Source organism: Leptonotus elevatus, chromosome 2 (genome assembly GCF_054856555.1).
Source record: "Leptonotus elevatus isolate MCC_2025b chromosome 2, RoL_Lele_1.0, whole genome shotgun sequence".
Classification (NCBI taxonomy): domain Eukaryota; kingdom Metazoa; phylum Chordata; class Actinopteri; order Syngnathiformes; family Syngnathidae; genus Leptonotus; species Leptonotus elevatus.
Window position 1 is genome coordinate 33799654 of NC_141240.1, and position 20531 is coordinate 33820184.

The window sequence follows — 20531 nt, forward strand, 5'->3', positions numbered from 1 at the left end:
TGAATTTCTTTTATTGTACTGATTTTTCTCATGAGCGAGCTATATGGTTGTTTTATAGTATTTAAATGGATTGGTTACAACAGCCATTAAAAACAGATGAATAAAGACAATTGTTTTTACAGGATAAATAATTCTATTTTACTTATCCTAACATGCATGTTTTTGGAATATGGGAACAAGCCAGGGTACCTGGAGAAACCCCACACAAGTACAGCATCTCCATGCTTGCTTGCATGGCTTCTCTCCGGGTAGGTAGAACAGCAAACACCCAAACAGGTGAATCTAATCCAATGGCTTCATCTCTTGAACGAGATCGCAATTGTACTAACAAAAAAACAATCATGACGAATGCTAATAATGATTTTTTTTTAATAGATTCATCTGATAAAAAAAAAAAAACATCAAAATTTCCATCCGTCTACTATACAAAAGCAGGACATAAGTTCAAAATGAAACAGTGTAGAAAATTCACAAAAATTATGATTCAGTTACTGGTTTGGTGTGTAACGTGCAGTGCAATAGAAAGTAGGAGGGGACACCACATTGCATACAGGCTGGACTCTATAATTGGCTGCAGGTTGCAAAGTACGAGCTTTGGGGGTAATTGTTGTTGGTGATCGGCAATCAAAGGCAGCTAGACATACGCTGATCACATACTATTTCAGGCAAATTCGATTGATCGGAGCACCACACTTTTTAAATTTTAATTTTTTTTAAGTGTAATATATTCTTGTCTATGCATAACAATGGCACTAATAATGACTTTGTCCAAAAATAAACAGTTCCCCCCACAAAAAGCTCTTTTTTTGGGTATTAAAAGCATTCGTGCAAATAAACACTCTAAAACGGCAATATTTGAATTATGCTGTCAGTATTTTGTTAAATAATGCAAACAATGTTGATTTTACATCAACATACAGTACTGTATACCTATAAATAGCAAAATCAGAAGAACAGATTTTTTTTGGTGCCTTTTCTGATGACTGGAGTCAGGGAGCCATGCTTGTGTGGCTTTTCTCCTAACCTGCAGACAAAGATTCAAACCCCGAACCTCAGAAGAGTTTAACATTCTGATATCTGCGTCAAGAGACCGAGCAATTTTTATCTTTATCCTTAGCACCGAGACTGTGAGCACGTCTGCGTCTGAAACTGTCCCTCAATCCCCATCGAGGCGGCTCCTCCTCTTCTTCTTCTTCTGCTGCTCGTTTTTCAACTGGATTCTCCCGCAGCTGCGGCGGCAGCGGGATGGGCTGCCCCAGGAAGAAGCCCTCCTGCTCAGAGCCGGACGAAGACGAGCACGTGGAACACGAGTCCTCGTGCCTGCGCCGGCCCGACCTCGACCGCAGGACGGGCGAGGGGGCGTCGCTTTCTCTCTCGCCTCGACCCTCCGCTGCATCCAAGCGAGGGCGTTCGACCTGCCAACCACCGGCTGAGGTCGGGGGGAGGCAGGAGGGGTCGGATGAAACACGGTAACGACTCCGTTTCTGGTAAGATCCGTCTGGTCAACACGAAGAAACACAGACAAAGAAATGTACTCAGAGTGAATAATGTGAATGTTAAAGATTGAAAACATACCAATGAAGTGAAAACACTTTCAAATCCAGGTTAAAAACTGGCAGTAAAACTATTTAAATTTTTTTTTGAATCTGATGAGTAGAGATTTTCACCTATAACAAGTAAATCTGGAAGGTACACCCCGCGCCAAACGGCATCTTACCCAGCAGATCCATATCTGGTGGGATTCCTTTATGCAGATGCAGCCTGCGTCCGAACCCTCCTTCCACCTCGTCTTCCTCCTGAGGGCTGTCGTCATTTTCTTGCGGCTCCTCTCGCTGCTCCTCTTCCTCATCCTCCTCGACAGAGTAGCTGCTGCTGATCGGTTCTCGGAAGCTGACCCTCGCCGTCCCGTTTCGAGACAGCGGGGGCGGCGAGCTGGGCGGGCTGTCCTCTGGCTTGGGGGCGGTCCGAGTGGATGAGTCCTGCACCGTGAGGTCTCGAGATTTGACGGGGAGCGGAGGCGGTTCGGGATACGCGGCGGCGTCTGACGTCGTCGTCTGGAGAGCGCCTGGACGAGAAAATCAGACGAGGCTTCAAACAAATATTTGTGACTGACGACTTGCCGTGCTTAACGATGATCACCTTTCATGACTTGATTGTTTTTTTCCACCCAATTCCTACAGTTTTGACCGGTCGAAGTTCCTCGAGAACAGAGACTTGTCGGAGGATGTGCAGAATGACCATTTAAAAGGTCGCCAGCAGGTGGTTTGATCTTGCCGTCGTCTGGCAGCAAAGTGTAATGTGGAAGGTCGCGGGGCCACGAGGGCCCGAGGCCGTTCCCTCGATGGATGTGCGGGAGCGGTGAATAGGAGCCTCTTGGATGACCAACATCAACAGGGGAACCGACTCCGTTTTCACCTGGAGTCAAACAGCTGACACCTAAGAAAAAAAATTTGAACATCAAGGAATCGCCCCGTTTTTTTTTTCTTTTTTCGGTTTAGCACTAGTTGAAAGCTTCAATAGCCTCGAGGCTTTAATACTTACTACCCATAATGGGGTTTACGCCCTCTCGCGGTTGTAACGGGGAACCGCATTGCAGTTGCTGGCGTGGCCGGGCCGGCCCGCAGCGTGTGTGCTGAAAAGGTCGGCTGTGGAGGGCCGAGTCGCAGGAGTCCGAGTTGTCGGGGTCCTCCCCGAGCGAACAGGCCCTGGAGCAGAAGATGAGACCCCGTCGGGGCAGGAAGGGGCGACCCAGCAGAGGCAGGCGGCAACGGGCGCAGCAGAAACAAAACTCGGCCGCGTGCCAGCGTTGACCTTCGTACGTCATCTGGCTCTGGCCGATGCCTGCAATGGTATTTTGGTCATTTGGGGGAGCAAGAAAAAAAAATGGAAACACACAGATAGGTTTGGATTTGCTTCCAGGGCACATTCATTGCTATTTATCAGTTACAGAAAAAAATGAATACATTGCTACCTTGACTCAAAAGTTGAATTCCTTATGTGACGATACTCTTAACTTAAATCATCTTTCCCTACTGCAAAGAATGGAAATTCCATTCCAGCACCCCCCCAACCACCCCAAAAAAGAACTTCTACAGTACATTTGATTTTACTTCTGTTGGACTTAATGTCACGCTGCACCATGCTAAGTGCAGTGTGAAAAGGCCTTTAATGCTCGGTAGAGCAACAAAATGTCCGGCCAACAAGGCGTTGCGGTTTTCACATGTCTGTGTCGGACTGAATGTCTGAAAATAAGATGGCGGTGGATGAGAATAGCGGTTAGCCTTGTTAGCTTCGGCTAGTCCGATCACTTCCACTCTTAAAGGGAAGTAAACCTCCCAAAGATTCTTCATAATAATATATTCTATGCAGCGCCCACTAGTCTAAATACGATATTCTGGTTAATATTGTGTTTGTGGAATATGAATTTAGCAGCCAGATCCACCCATTTTTATCCATCTGAGGGGTCGGCCATTTTGCCACTTGCTGTCAAACTTAAAATGACATCCCAATTGCTCAGGTAACAACCAATCATAGCCCAGCTTCAGAAAACAAGTAAGCTGTGATTGGTCGTTGCTTTGAGCAACTGTGATGTCATCATCAGTCGACAGCAAGTGGCAAAATGGCCGACCCCTCAGATTGATAAAAACGGCGGGATTTTGCTTCATAACGCATATTCCACAAATGTAATATTAACTCATTCACTGCCATTGACGGCTATAGATGTACAAAATTCATTAGAACTATTTCTATTAGTTTAACATTTTTTCCACCTTTGTTAAGTTTTTGTTGTTGTTGAGTATGAAAACCTAGAATTTTTTTTTGTACATTTAAAAGTTATAAAATGTATGACTAATCGTGAGTTAACTAGTGAAGTCATGCCATTAATTCCGAAACATTTTAAACGGCTGACGCCCCTAATTTTAAATAATCTTTTCTTCTTCTTTTTTTAAAAGTAATTTTAATTATTTAATTTTTATTTTGTAATAATCTTTTTTCAAAGAAAATATTATTAAAAAATTAGGGGCGTCAGGCGATTATTTTTTTAAAATCATAATTAATCGCATGACGAATTTTTTACGTCTATAGCCGTCAATGGCAGTGAATGAGTTAATCATAATGTTTTTTTGCCAATATGTTGGACAGACATCTGCTGTGTGCTAACAAGAACTGTATTCATCATAGAAGTTGTTTGCCACAACAATGCAGATTTTCCCCTGTTGCAGACGTGAACAGCAAACCACAAATAGCCCAGCGTTTGCTACACACAGTTCATCATTGGAAACGTTTTGCCATTGGTACCTATTTGATCCCCGCAGGTGTCACAGTACTCGGCGTAGAGGGACTCGTAGCAGGAGCAGCAGTAAGGCCGGCACTCTCGCATGATGTACCGCTGACCGCCCAGCGCTGCCTCGCACTCAAAACAGCTGAAGTGCTTCATGTGCCAGAACCTTCCTTCTGCCTCTGTGCATTCGTCTGCAAAAATGATCTTGGATTGCAGTACAAAGAGAGCACAAAGAAACAGGCCTCGGGTTACTACAATGAAATGAAATCGCTACGTTGTAGAGCTGAACATGGAACTGAAATTGGCATCGCAATGTAGTACAACGCAATTTTCAAAATGCAAAAGCTGGAGAAAAAAAATGCTTCATTTTGGTCGAGCTTTACTGTACTGTATGTTTGTAGATTTATTGACATATTTTCTAGATAGGTTTCGCATAAATTCAGTTCAAATGCCATTATTTTAGTGTAAGCCGACCAAAACCTTCAATTGTTTAGTAAATCTGATATTGGTTAATGTAATACAGATTCATTTAAAGGATCTTGAAAAATATGATTGCATTGCATTGCGTCACCTCATCACAGGCTTGACATCGGGGCTTGAGCCTCTCAGCGTGATGCCGGCCGCAGTAGATGCGTCCGTCGTGGTAGAAGTAGATGAGGTCGACCAGCAGCTCGTGGCAGCAGGCGCACTGGAAACACTGAGGGTGCCAACAAGTGCCGTTCCCCGCCCGGCTGGCGAACACGGCCATGTCGCCGCCGCTGATCTTTCGGCCACACTGGGGGAGCGAAGCTCAAGGTGTTTGTTCAGCAGGAGGCATTTTAGCCTTCTGTGGTCGCTCTCACATAGGAATGCTAATGCTAAAAATATGGCTAAGTAGCCTGTTCTAAAAGTAGCTCACCAGTGATGGGACATTGTGATTTCATAGGAATGCAGTAGAAAATAAATCAAATCATTTAAGAATTCATTATTATTAATAACAAAAAAATATTGACAACTGGGAGCCGTTTAAATAGTGACAGAAAATACATAAGCGGCTACATTTTAAGTATGAGCATAAAATAAAAATGCCGCTCTACCTGTTTGCAGACGGCTCCGTTCATGGTGACGGGGAAGAGCCTGACAACGCCTCGGCCCACATTGTCTCGTTTCCTCTGCTGGCTGAACAAACGTAACTCCCGCTTCTCCTCCTCGTTTAGCGAGCTGCAGTAGTGCGGCTGTGAGATGAACGCAACAAGAAATCACATGCATCACCGCTCCAAGTACACTGTTGTGTCCTGCAAAATCAAACACTACAAAAGCTCAATGCAATGCATCTGGAAAATATCTCACAAGTCAAACAAAAAAACCAACAAAAAAACATCCAGTTTAATGCCATGCAAAATTTTCTGAGACTTTTTCTCTATGACATGTCTATTGGGTAATTTTACTTTACTTTTTTCAAATAATGGTTAGCTTTTCTTCACACCCATATGACAACTAAGCTACTAAAAGAAAAAAAAAGTTTCATCCACGCAGGTTTCCGCACTTTTGAGGTGTCATTTTGAGAAAGTGATAGAAATTAATCATGTCAGATTGATGTTACCTCACTGTCATGCGCAGGAAGTTGGTGCAGCAGCTGTTTGATTCGGTGTCGTTCCCCCACACTGTTCACAAAGGGCACCCTGTCCTCTGGCAAGTTGCGGAAATACTGGTAGACCTGCAAGGTAGAGGGGGGAAAATGGTAAAAAAAAAAAAAAAAGAGGTAAAAATATAGGTAAACCAACAAGGCAGACAAATTTATTCAGAAAATAAACTGGTTAAAAAAACCAGGTAAAAATACATTTTAACCTGCAAGGCAGACAAGTGTATTCACAAAAAAAAAAGGGGGGGGGCGGTAATGGTTAAAAAAAAAGGGTAAAAATACAGGTAAAACCTACAAGGCAGAAATGTGTATTCAGAAAAAAAAAAGGTTAAAAAAAACTGGTAAAAAAATAAATAAACAAATAACAAAACTGGTAAAAATACAGGTAAACCTACAAGGCAGACGAGTGCATTAAGAAAGAAAACCTAGTTAAAAAAAGAAGGTAAAATGCAAGTAAACCTGCAAGGCAGACAAATGTATTCACAAAAAAATTGTGGTAATAATAATAACAAACCTGGTAAAAAGGTTAAAAAAAAAAAACAGGTACACCTACAAGGCGGACAAGTGTATTCAGAAAAAAAACTGGTTAAAAAAAAGGTAATAATAAAAGGTAAACCTGCAAGGTAGACAAGTGTATTCACAGAAAAAAAAAGGTAAAAAACAACAACCTGTAAGGCAGTATTCACAGAAAAAAAGGTATTTCATTGATAAAAAAAAAAAAGAAAGAAAAGATTTTAGAGGACTTGTAATCGCAATGAATGACATTAGAATCAGTTTCAAATGTTTGGAACAATAAGCAAAAGGTCTCCAAATAGATATACTGTACGGTAGTACCTCAACATACGAGTACTGAAAAAGACTTTTTTCACTGAAACAACACGGCGGAAACAGAATGTTGAGATGACGTAAGAAAAAACATTTAAAGCAAGCAGCCGAAAGAGAGTCAAACCCGGTTGCTGTCTGACTACAACTGACTGGGTTGAGATTAGAATTATAAATAAAATGAGGGGACCGGCATGGGGTCAGCCAAGGAGACTGGGGTTTCCACAACTACTGGAACTTTCCTTTTCTATCCCTATCTGAGCAAGATAACCTGGAAGTACTTGGAGGAAAATAGGTTAGAATAAAAAAAAAAAAAAATCTTTAGGAATGGTGCCTTGAAACCAACTTTAAGAAAAGGTCCAATTCTCGTTTCACCTGCTCGGGTTTAAGGCCGGGCGGAACCCAGGCGTATTCCTCAGAGGCGCAGCCCGAGTCATCGTCGGAGATGGAGTGCCTCTGGAAGTCTGACACCAGCTTCGTCATCATCTTCTCCAGCTGGCCCGGCATTGAACGCACGGCGTGCTCCTCCCGCACACACTTGCAGTGCACGCAGATCTTCCTGTGGACGCAATGACACCAGGATGCACGTCAATGACATCACCTCACGGTGCTGCTCTTACTTTATTTCGTAATGCGCACATGGGTTCCCACGAGTGGAACGTGGAAGAATGAGTGAATTCACGTTTTCTTTTTTTTTCCTCCAGCACAGTAAATTTGTTCAGCATTGTTGAGCCGTGTTACACTTGTGCAATCGAGCGACGGCTGGTTCAATTCACCGTTCCCGCACGGCGACTAAATTAGATTTTAATCCCATCATCGACCAAAAGTGAAGCGCAGAGATCCCGACTTGTTTTCCCACCAACATCCCACTTTGCATTAAGGGCACAAAGTCCCGTCATTTGAGTCCCAAACAGGCGGGAAACCAGGTCAGTGGCCTAAGCCAGAGGGGAGAAGATGGGAGCCGTAATCTCCCTCTCAGCCGTGTCCTTGGACTCCACATCTGTTGCCGGGCGGGTGGGCTCGTTTGCGGCCAGACAGAGACGGAGGGGTGTTATTGTGTTGCGCGGGGGCGACCATGTGGCATAAAGTATTGCATGTGCATCTCTGTTGTGTAAGAGGCTGCCAGCTGGTACGAGATGGCATAAAGCGGCTTTATCCCGGCACATACTAAAATCAGCTCCACAGAAGCACCGCATCTTAAAGTGCGGCTATTTCCATTCTGCTTAATAAGAGAATACGCTTTAAGGCCGAGGTTCTCAAACTGGGGTCCGGGGACCCCTAGGGGACTGCGAGCCGTGTCTTGGCGATCAGCAAAATAATTGGCGATAAATGAGGTGTTATTATTTTGTGAAATAGTGGGGACTGATGCACTAATAACACAAACGCGCAGATCTAATTACTCCTCCCTACTTTAGCTTTGGGCCAATCATCAAATCATTCACTATTGTGGACGTTTACATTCATCAACTGGAATTCAATCATTTACTCCCACCAACGAGTATATTAGTCAAGTATGTTTTCCAACAGGCAGGTGGAAGACGGTTTCACACCTGCTCGGCTGTGAAATTCAAGCTTCTACATTAGATGTCACAAGGAAGGAAAAAAAATTCTGGTCCTGAAAAGTTTGAGAACGCTTGATGTTAAGCTACCGTGGTGCCTTGATATACGAGTGACTCTACTTACAAGTTGCATGAGCAGTCATATGGCTAATGCGTTGCTTACATAATAGGGAAATGCCATAGATGGGCTACAGAATAGCATCTGCGTCGTGTTGTTATAATAATTGAAGCAATTCACATTTGAAAAAACAAAAAATCAGTGGAGCAACACGTAGACAGATACAACTACTCAGACATCTTTTTGATCCTCTGCAAAGAACAACTAAGCTTAAGACTCATGTATATCTGTGTGGTTGTATTATACTGCGCCCATGTGGACAAGGCGTGCACACCAGAAGAAGCAGCGCAATGCCCATTGAAATGAAGTAAAAAATGTGGTTACATTTTTTATTTTTTTTATGTAATCACATTAAAGTTAGACATCATTATGTCACTGTATGATGTACAATATCTGAGAATGCTATTTATCTTCGTAAAAAACACATTCGGAACATTTTGTTGGTTATTTTGGGAGGCTGCAACGGATTAATGGCATTTCGATTCAAGTCAACCTCTGAAAGATTTCAGATGTGTTTTTGCGTTATGAATTAAACTCGTCTCTCAGGGCACCGCTGTAGCTTGTTACACAGCACCTGGACCATGCAGCATGTCATCGTTAGCAAAACAGGACGCGCGCGTGCGTGTAGGTGCGTGTAAGGAAACAGCCGGAGACCGCACGGTCATCCTCCTCCGAGTGATGAAAGCGACTTTCAGCTACGCAACAGACTTTTGGCTCACACCTGCCTCGTCATGCAGACTGTTGCTAAGTCCAACAAGCTTTCAACAGGACACTTTATGCGCTTCATGGGGAAATAGGATCCATTTTTGAATTAACAAAAGTACGGGTAATATCCACCACCTCAAACGTTAAAATCCCAGATGAGGCTTACTGAAAACATCATTACACCCTGTGGATTTCAAAAGACCAAATAACTTTGTTAGCTTAGTGCTAACACATAATGGAAAACGTATCTATGGTTGTGATAAAATCCTTCAAGGAACAAACATTTGAACACAGTGCAACTTTTTATCTTCTGTGCCAAGTCTTCTAATTGCATTTAATGCAAACACAGGATCAAAAAGTCTTCACAAGGAAACTTTTTGTTTTGATAGGTATTCATTTAAAGGGGAAGTCAACCCAAAAAGTTTCTTTACAGTAATATGTTGTATGCACCCCCATTAGTTTAAACACGGCATTCTGATTAATATTGCGTTCGCGGAATATGAGTTAAGACGCGAAATCCTGTATTTTATTAGGGGTGTGCCATAAAATCGATTCTCATAAGAATCACGATTCTCATTTAGTACGATTCAGAATCTATTTTAAATGTCCCAAAATCGATTTTATTTAAATTATTTTATACTGTCTTGCCTTTGTCTGTGTGTGCCTTTATTTGGAGAGCTGTAAATGTTGTACCCGATTTGGCCACTAGGGGCAGTGTGGTTCCACGCGGTCTAATACACTGTTAAGTTGTAGCCACATTAGAGAGTAGAAGGAAGTTATTCCAATAAAAAAAAAATTTTTGCAATGTGGAGCCATTCTTTTGAGTGATAAAAGTGCAGCGAGTAGTGCGCTAATTAGCATTAGCGAGTCAGACTGGAGTAGATCATTACAAATCCTTGCACATCAATAGATTGAAGCAAAAGTCAATCAAATCAGTTTAAATTTAAAAAAAAATTCTTAATCAAAAATAGATTCTGAATCGAATCGCAGGTCCAAAAATCGGAATCGAATCGTATTGTGAGACATTCAAAGATTCCCACCCCTAGTTTTTATCCATCTCATGGAGCGGCCATTTTGTCATTTGCTGTCAACTGAAAATGACATCCCTGTTGCCCAGGCCTCAGGTAACAGCAAATCACAGCTCAGCCTCAGAAAAAAGGCGAGCTGTGATTGGTTGCTACCTGAGGCCTGAGCAACTGTGATGTCGTTTTCAGTCAACAGCAAGTGACAAAATGGCCGCCTCCTGAGATTGGGTTAAGAAGGTTGGCATCTCCCTTAGATCTGGTCCAAAGAAACAGCAGGGTCTCTCTGCTGCCAAATTTGTGACATAGCAATAATGATGGTGACTGTTAAGACTTGTGGGGGGGTGTCTGTGGGTAAAAGTAACTCAATTGGCTCGTTGCTGACCAGAGCAGCATGAGCAAGATGGATCACAGCCGGCGGCAGCAGCTGGGCTACCCTCCCTTGGATGATTAGAATCTCAATTGGTTAAAGAGGGAAAATACAATTGCCCCAAGCCTCTGAGGTCTTTAGTCATTTAATCACCATCGTTTTTCAATTTATGATGCTAAAGCTACATGTGATCTGTCCAAAAAGTGTTCTCTATAATATTACACCATCCGTTACGGAGCCCCAGACATGACATGGGGGGAAAAACATCAAGTTTGGGACCCACTATCGATGTAACACGCACACCTTGCTAATTGGTAGGTTTAAATCATTCCATGAACAATCTGGACAGCTGGGAAAATGGAGTGCAACTTTGCTAGAAAGTGCAATACGTAAAGTCCTTAAAGAGAAAGAAGAGCTAGCAATGAAAAAAAAAAGAGGTCACATTGGTTGTTTCAACTGTAAGTACAACACGACAGCTGTATACTACTTTAGTACTGTAAAATGAAGTGTGTGAACGTATCTCTCCGACTATCTTGTGACATTTCTCGCTTGCTAACAACTAGTAATAAGACTAGCAAACATAAGCTGGGCGAAGGGATGTCAAGTTTCCGAGGATTAACTCTTTGACTGCCATAAACGTTATAAAACGTTTAGCATAAACCTAGGGAAGGGCGCCGAGGACGTTAAAAGACGTCCCCTATGTTTTTTTTTTTTTTTTTCAAAAACGGGTGCAGGAAAGCCTTGGGCAGCTGTGCTGAAAGTATCAGGCAGATATGATTAGTCAAAGACTCGTTTTGGCCCCTAGAGGGCAGCGATGACTCTCTTTGCACAAGGTTGGATGGGCCGCCCACCGTGGGCGTCAGTAGAAGACGTGAGGCGGAGCTAGAGTGTTGAGGAGACATGGCTGAATAAGCCCACAATGGCTGCCCAAGCAACCGGTTGCAAGCAGCTCACGCTTGAGCATTTTTTTCAAAGACGGAAAGCATCAATCAATACTAAAAAGCGCATTGATGTCAACGATGATGATGACTCCGAGCTCTACGCCAAAGTTGGAAGCTTTGGCGTGACTGTTATGAACACGTAGTAAGCCTCACCGGCTAAGCGCGGCTAGCGCGGCTAGCGCTGCTAAGGCCGGAAAACGCGCACAATAGCCGGCCGGGTACTTCTGCACAAGCGGACATTCGATCGGACGATGGAGAGTAGTCGAAAAGCATCGACCAATGCACATTGATGATGATGATGATGATGGTCACTCCCGAGGTTGACGCCACAGTTGGACGCCACAGTTGGACGCGGCTTTTATTCTCACGTCATAAAGCATCACCGGCTAGCTCTGCTAACGCCGGAGCTCCACATGCGGACATTTTGTCGGACAATGAAGAGTACCCCGAGTCCAATGCATATTCATCGGAGGAGCGGGTACAGTCTGATCACGGAGAAGACACTGTTTCTGGACTACGATGCCACCATGAATGGAGTGGATAAAATGGATCAGAACATCTCCTACCACCCGGTATAGCAACTGAAGGACACGGGGAAGCGAGACGTAACGAAACCGTAGCATGATCCTGATATTAGACTTGATGACACACTGCAGTATATACTTGCTATTCCCCGGAAAAAAACGGCCTGCAAGAAAGTGGCGCACGCGAAGAGGCAATCTGTTGTGCAAATGCTGTTGCGTCTCTTTGCACGCAGGAGAGTGTTACAAAAAGAAAAACTGTCGTTGAAACATCCACATATTTGTAAATAGCACCACAGTTGCACACATTTGTAAATAGTTTGCCAAATTGTTGTCAAATTGTTACACTGTTGAATGTAAATAAACGTATTTTGCTATCAAAAAACACTTTTTCATTCTTGGTGGTAGTGTTTTATAGAAGTAAAGCACTATTTAGGTGTTTGTGGCATCATTCATGGACAAAAAGAAGTGTAAAATTCACTAGAATGCATGAAATAATATCGTTTCACTAAAAGCTTGATTTCTCCATATTTTGGTCCAAAACAGGCGAAATTGGGTCAAACTAACCATTTTCTATTGTTGATTACTAAAGAACGGAATAAGGTAGAAACAAACTTTTTTTTCTGATGAAAGATGAAAGTCCATTCTTTCATTTGGTAGTACGTGTGTTTCCATAGTCCAAACAGAACATTTTCTGTGGACCTTGAAAGATCAGTCAAAATGCTTAAATCGGCTGGCACTGGCGGCATCCCTTTTCTGAAAACGTCTGGCAGTCAAAGAGTTAAGAAGTGATGCAGAATTAGCATTAGCATTAACATTTCTGCTCAACAGGGTATGTTAACTAATCAATCACCTCTTGATTTTTTTTTTTTAATTGATTGTACATTCCCAAAAATAAAACTTCTAATTGATAAAAATGTGTGTTATGGTAAAATTCCATCACAAATAAGTCATGCTACAAATGTAGCAGCCGTTGCTAATTGGTAGCGGCTACCGTTGGTATTTTGGTGAAGAAATAATACAAATAATGTATCATTGTTCATGCACCTATCAACTCTATCTCTCTTCGTTGCCTTTCACCTGCTTACCTAACTCTCAAACAAATGGACCTTATGGACGACAAGGCATTAAGCATTTCCGCCGGAAAGGTCAGATGGCTTAACCGTTTGCCATTGTCAATATGCTACAAGCTACTATGACGCTATCTCACTGGAAAACAACAGCTGTACTGTAGTGTGCTGCTCCATTAAGAGAAATGCAGACATTATGGCCATTACTTACAGCACTCGCAATGGCCATGATTATGACTAGCGCGTAGATCTGCTCTTACTGGGAAGGCAGATCATCGTTAAGCTGATTTCAACTGAAACAATAATAAACAATAGCACTGTAATGGAACAACATGACACTTTTAGGCATGCGGCATTCAGTGAGGGCTGCTGTTGATAATTATCCTGTTAAGCGACAATTCTTATACGTTAAATAATATTAAAGGTTGCTTTATATATTAAAGTTTTAAAGATATGAGGAGGAACTGCAAATGGGGAAAGATGTTATAAACTCCACAGAAACGGATTTGGAACATGTACATACATGCACACTACCAATGTGGATTTCTATTTTTTTTGCTATATGGCAATTGTGCTATTTGAGTAATGATGTTAATATGTATATCATTTATGAATCATGCACAGATGATTGCTACTGTAGCAAAAAGTTGCTGTCATTAACTCATAAAAACAGAACACATTAAACTCCTGATGTTCAAAATATTAAATAAAAAAATCAGTGCCATATCCCTCTCTCGTGCAGATAACTGCATTTTCACACGAACAACAAAAACACAGGGAGGACGTGTGACCCCGTGAGTGAGAAATACACTTCCTGCCAAGGGGGCCCGGCCACGTCACAATCAGTCGAGGCTCCTTCAACTCATACCTCCATCCGTGGACGTGGAAGCCGGGGCACTGGTCTCCGCAGCGCATGCAGGGCTGCCCTCTGTCCGGGTCCTCTTCCTCCTGCGGGAAACAAGAAGCTCAGCTCACATGGTTTCCCACCAAGCATTCAGCAGGCCGACTCGCTCTGGACGCTTGCCGGGACACGAGGGCAGCCGCTCGCGTTTCCGCACAGCGTGGAGTGTAATTGCACTTCCACTACAGTAGGTGGCAGTGGCGCACACAATATGCGTAAAGCGTATTTGCTCCTCTACAGTAGTGTTAATTTTGTCCACCTTTTTAAAAAAATGTAGTCTCAGTTTTAGTCCCGTTTCAATCCTGCTTGTTAGTTTTTATTTAGTCCTTTTTTAGTCAATTATAAATCTAGCATTTTAGTCCAAGAAAACATAATTTAATTCGTCTAGTTTTAGTCACGTCAATCATTTTACCCCTGTATATAATTTTTGTCAGCAGATAATGTTGAACATTTCGGATCTAAAACTATTTCACATGAAATTTTCTCTCAATTTTTGGATAAAAAACAACTTCACACACAATTACAGTATATCAACAAGTGGCTACCATATGGCTCCATGCTATGAGCTAGTTAGCCAGCATTAGTTAGCATTTGGATTAACATTATTTTTGGAACATTATAGCTGTTGGATTAATGTTACATTATAATTTACTTTTTTTCTTTTCTTTTTTTTTTACCGTTCACCGTGAATCCACCTCCTGTCTGTCCCATGTGTTTGTGCACCCACGGCTGCAGATTTGAAAGGGAGTGAGTCACTGTCTGCCACATGACAGTGTCACAGTGACGGAAGTGTACAAAATCAAATAATTTTTGTCTCATTTTTCTTCACAAACTAAAATGTCCATAGATTTTAGCCCAGTTTTTAATTAAGTGAAGTACATCAACGAAAATGCATACTGATTTAGTACCAGTTATTTTTTATTAATGATTTTTATTAATGAGGTTTTTAGTCTAGTCTTTTTCTCGTCCGGTGAAAAATGCGTGTTGATGAAATAGTTTTTGTTTAGTTTTCGTTGATGAAACACTACTCTACAGGAGGGTCTACTGACAACAATGTAGATGTATAGCTGTGGTGTATAGTGGAGGGGGGAGGGATAGGTGGGGCTGGTTAACAAAAAATAATTGAGAAGCACTTTCGATTTTTACTGACTTAATATCAACTCCGTAACGTGTTTTTGGCTCTTAAGCTAGCCAGCCGAAGCTCGTTGCTAGCTAGCTAGTTGCTAGCTAATTGTGTGTTGGTGACAAGAGCATATCCAGCCCGGCGAAGCTTTTTTTAGACCATCTCGATGGATTATTGTAAAAAAAAAAAAAAAAAAAAATGGGTAATGTGTTTTGATGAAGCACAGCATGCAAATTTTGACCCGCAAATTGCGATGCTAAACCGCTTCTTTACAGCTATGGCGTGTGCGCGGGTGTGTGCACGCCAGGCGTGCAGGTTTTGGAGCTGGCCGGAAGGAAGCAGGCACAGGATGAGAACTGCACCCTTCCCTACTTTCTTTTCCTCCAATTCTACATTTCCAGCGAGCGCCATTGGCAGCGATACATATGTCGTGTTCATTTAACGCCACGCCTCTTAAAAGCACTGTAAGCACTTTGATGGGTGTTTTTCCACTAGCAATGGACAAAACGTGCACGCGCGTAAAACAACTGTTTGCTCACCCTTCTACCTAAACATACACTGTCACGCTGTAATTGCAGTACATGGTGCTTGGAAGCAGATAAAGCAACAAAATGAAAGAGGTGTGGTAAGGTTTTAACAGGATACTTGCACATACTTGCTTAGTTTTTTCCTTTATTGGATGAGTGGATACTTGTACTGTAACACTGATGGTTGCAGCACAGAAAGTATTGTATGGGTTAAAAAAAACAAAAAACAAAAACAAAGACAAAAAAACATGGAGTTCCCTTAAAAGATGGCGGATTTTTGGTGTGGAATGTATCAACTTGTCAATTGCAGAAATCCCCGTTATTTCGTAGAAATCTGGTGTTTACAGCAGTTCAATTCAAATAGTATACTTATTTACTGCAATGCCCTTACTTGTGGGAAAGGAGAGCCACAGTTGCCAATGCACTTTATCGGTCGCACCAGCAAAACACAAACGCAAGGAGCGCACTCGAGAGAGCTGCTGTCAGCCACAGCCGACATCACATGGCATCCTAAAAAGCCCGCCTCTTAAAGGTGTATGCTTAAAGTGTGTGTGTGTTTTTTGCGTTCTAAGCCAGGTATCCCAAATCGTAGCCGTTTTACACAAGGTTAAAGAATCATTGAACAAGAATGCTTTGTTATTGTTATATTATTCATTGATCGTTCTATACCTGACCCATTGCATTGAAGTGTGGGGGTGTGCTGGCAAAACCTCCACCGAAATTTATTTTACAGAAATGTGCTATTTGTGTTGTTTTCGGATGCGGATACAGAGATCACACTAATCCAATATTTAAACAACTAAAAACTTTCAAATGTAATGAATTGATAATGTATAAATAAAAAAAATAATGTACAAAGCCCATCATGAAATTGTACCAATTAACATGCAAAACAAAAAAAAAACAGAAAAAAAAAAAAAAGGAAAGTGAGTATGAATTAAAAGGAACAGATATTTTTTCCAAACCTAAATACAGAACAAGAGAAAAAGAACAGATCAGAAAGAAAAGAAAAAGAAAATCAGTTTGTGGAACAATCTGGATTATAAAACCAAATCATCTCAGTCTGTCTATTTTTTTTTTAATGTATAAAAGCACAATTATTGGAAAAATATATGTAGAACAAGGTCATGCTGTTGAATTATTTTTGTTTACGGCAATTGTTACATTGAATGCGTCTTGACTGCTTGCTGTCATTTATTTGGTGTTGATCAGGGGCAGATACTGTATACATTTTACTTCTTTCTGTCGCCTTTCATTTATTTTCTTTTTTAAGAATGAAATAATCTTGAATTGATGTCTCTTCTATCTTGTGTATTTTCATCAATTGCATGTTTGCAACTTGGAATCACATTTCTTTATCCGTTTGTAAATGCAGTCTAATTGTGTAAAATATATATATATATATATATTTTTTATCAAAACATAATTACAAAGCCTGCAATTATTTAGGATCGTTTTTCATTTATCGAGTCCCACCACTTCACCGTAACACAGAAGGGTGTTGCATTTATCTCTTTGCCGTGTGTAAGTCAGTCAGTCAGCAAACAATGCACGCTGCACTCCAACGTAGGAACCAACGTAGGAACCAACGTAGGAATGGTGGCGGTTATTTCGTAACACTGGCATGCAAACTGAGGCTGGGAGGCACACAAGACAAAGCGCGTGTATATTCAACACAGCAACTGATCATTACTACGACCGGGAATGGGACCAAATGGCCACGGGATCAAAACACCGCCCACGTCGAAAACACGACACCAAAGTTTTTTGTCCCCCCCCGGCGTGCCGTTTAGAGAGTCGGCAGATGAAATGACACCAAGCGAACACCCTTGCATTGTCATTTTTCCGACTTGTGCGCACGAGTGACCTGCATGCACGGGTATGTGTTGTTTTATCCAAAACAAGCTCAAACTTGAGTATAGTCTCTTTGCCAGCATCCAGCTGTTCAGTGCTTGAATGACGACGACTAAATGGAATAACGCAAACAATCTGATTGCAAGAAAAAGTGAATTGAGCAAATGGTAAGAACGCAAACGCGCAATAAACACATTCCTACACGAGCTGCCGATGGCCAAAACTCACACAAGTCATTCGAAACGCAGACCGGCTAACACGGCTAACGCTAACAGTCGGGCCAACGCTACACGCTAATTCGCTGACACCCACGTCACTCACCAGGCTCCGCCTCTCAAAGCCATACACACTCGAGGACAACGATACTACAGTAGAACAACAGAATGGCAACCGCAAGTGGACAAAAATAACATGCACGATATTGTGTTTAAGAACGCAAAATTAATGTTTGCCCAATTGCTCGCTGGGATAATCTGTATACTTGATCTAAAAATATTCAATAGATGTAGCGTTGCTTTTTTTTTTCCTATTCAGATAATGTGAAAAAAGTACTTATTTTTGGGAAAAACTACCTTTTTGTCACAAAGTTTATATAAACAACAGCCTTCATAAATTAACATTTTAATGTTCAACAATTTAACAAAAGTAGATGGGAGAACGCCATTCTATCAGGGCCCGCCTCTTGAAGACACAAGCGGGTAGCTAACCCTAAGCAGTGTTAGCTACAAATTGGTTCAGGTTGAGTCCAAAGTTCTTTTCTAGTGTGTATGGGTGCACTGCATTAAATATTGAAGATGCTCATTAACTCATTCACTGCCAGCCTAGTTAAAATAGATTTTTGACGTCTATAGTCGTCAATGGCAGCGAATGAGTTAATACGCGAGTGTCGTCATTTTCCGCCTCATTGAGGAACTGCTTAAATGCTACTAATGGAACGATTTGCACAAAAGCAGCGCGTCAATTCAACAGATCCTGAGGTACAACAGACACATTTGGACAATTGAATGCAGGGGTGTCCAAACTACAGAATGGGGGCCATTTCTGGCCCACCATCCCTTTGGGTAGGGGCCCACAGCACATACTTAAGTTAATATGGACACGAGCCAGGTCCGTTTGTGTTACACAACTCGAGCAAATATTTTATTTTGTACATGCCTGATGTGAGAAAATGCCTTCCACAAACCTGATGGATGGATGTTTAAATTACACTTCACAGTCTGTCATTTTTACAAATGGCATTGGCTACTGCACATCTGCTCGGTATTGCAATTTTCTGTCGAACTCTTCACCACAGATGCGCCAAAGTCCGATCCTCGAGAGTCCCTACGCAGCCTGTTTTAGACGCAACACACCTAAATCAAATTCTCAGTTCATCAGCAAGCTTCGCAGAAGCCTGATAGTGATAACAATCCTGATCATATGAATCAGGTGTGTCGGAGGAGGGAGACATTTAATTAAAAACTGGATAGGGGCTTTCGAGGATTGGACATGGGCACCCCTGATTTTTGACATTCACTTCATTTCTCCTAATCACCCACAGGTGGGCCGCATTAATTCAGATTTTTCATAAATGAAGAAAAGAAAAAGAAAACACTCATCCTTTGAGGTCGCCTATGTCTGGCGACAACCCCAATGACTTAAACAAGTTTTTGTTCTCAATTCAAGTCAGTCAGTCAGTGAGAAGTCACAAATCACTTTCTGCCACCCGGAAGTATCCTGGCGCCTATTCATTATTTTTTATAAAGAAGGTCACATTTCATCTGCATTATCCCAACCTACCCCGGCAGGAGGCTGTGACGTAATTGCCCCCTCTCCAGACTCACATTGAACATCCAAAATGACCCAAGTCGGAAAACATGTGGAACTCTCTGACAAATTATGACAAATCAACGCGAAATTGGCTAATTTTTATTTTATTTTATTTTTTAAACCCTTTTTTTAAAGTGGTGATTTGACCCCAAAAAAGAGCACAAAAGCCAGGTAGGATAAAGTTGACGAGTATCAAATGACAAGTGCCAGTTAAAAGTACTTTAAACAATGAATAAAAACATAAATGCGGAATCGTGTTTCATGTTGAGGTGACAGAAGGCAAATGTATATCGACAGCAAACACTTACCGAGCGATTGGATCGTCGCTTTTTAGAAACGCGTAGAAACATGACGGAGGACGTGTGTTGGAAAATGCAGTCCGGTATCCAAACAAGTAAGAACAAAGGGGAGACATACGTAAACGTCTCAATTTTCAATGTGTGTGATTAAACTACATGACGTTGCCACCAAACTACCTCGAAGTCCCCGAACGCCTTTCGCTAAAGACTTCAACTAACTATCTAAAACAATTCGTGACTCAGTGACACCAACTTCCTGCTGCCTTTCAAAGTCCGACATAAGTCAGAACGAGCTTTAATAATTACTCGAAGACACTCAGATAAAGGAAGCCTCCACGCAGATGTATTTATTTTAACATGAAATTTAGATATTTAATAGACTCACAAGACGATTTAGATGTGGCCGCTGACATGGAATTACCTTTTATTTTGAAGGTTCAGCCCTCCAACTACGGGCAGATTAACAGTTCCTGTTAACTTGACTTACCTTCAGTTTTACCTTGTGAAAGCGAGGTATGTATTAATTTTTGTGGAAAGCGAGGTGTGCACTGGTCTTGGCACAATGCCCGACTAACGTACTTTTACACACCATTTCTTACTATCGCCACTCGAGACGTAGCACATCATTAACATGTGGGAAAATAAACTTGAATCTTTCTGAAAGTCCTGCAGATATTTTCCAATAAACCCACAGAAGCTTAGTCACACAAAGATCAAAGCATTTAAATAAATAAATGTAATATATTAAATTGTTAGTCGTTGCAGCTCAACCCCCTAATGACAATTTCGTGCATCAAGGTAAGAACCATATGAGCTAAAAATTAATTGCGCAATAGTTAGTAGTCATCTGCCATCTACTGGCAGTTTGCTAGAAGGCAAGTATTAACACAAGTAGCTTGTTAACCAAGAAATATATATTTTTTACCTTCACCAATTAACAAAACATAGTTACATACCAATCACCATTGAACTTACATTTGATATTTT

General features: G+C 41.6%; 1 protein-coding gene across 1 annotated transcript; it reads right to left on the minus strand.

Moving 5' to 3' along the window:
* Positions 1-349: 349 nt before the first annotated feature.
* Positions 350-19744, minus strand: prickle3 (prickle homolog 3). The gene is made up of 11 exons (XM_086070230.1): positions 19554-19744; positions 13900-13979; positions 7101-7284; positions 5865-5978; positions 5359-5496; positions 4854-5057; positions 4300-4486; positions 2542-2841; positions 2140-2436; positions 1718-2065; positions 350-1498 (listed from the first exon to the last, which is right to left on the minus strand). The coding sequence occupies exons 1-11, from the start codon at positions 19593-19595 to the stop codon at positions 1083-1085; spliced, it is 2310 nt and encodes a 769-aa protein (XP_085926356.1). The 5' UTR covers positions 19596-19744; the 3' UTR covers positions 350-1082.
* Positions 19745-20531: the final 787 nt, after the last annotated feature.

Excerpts from the sequence above, each read along its gene's own strand:
- prickle3 (XM_086070230.1), bottom strand. The coding sequence starts at position 19,595 with ATGTTTCTACGCGTTTCTAAAAAGCGACGATCCAATCGCTCG. Across the intron at positions 7,285-13,899 it reads TTCCACGTCCACGGATGGAG|GAAGATCTGCGTGCACTGCA; the intron begins GTATGAGTTGAA and ends TTGCGTCCACAG. Across the intron at positions 5,497-5,864 it reads TTCCTGCGCATGACAGTGAG|CCGCACTACTGCAGCTCGCT; the intron begins GTAACATCAATC and ends TTCATCTCACAG.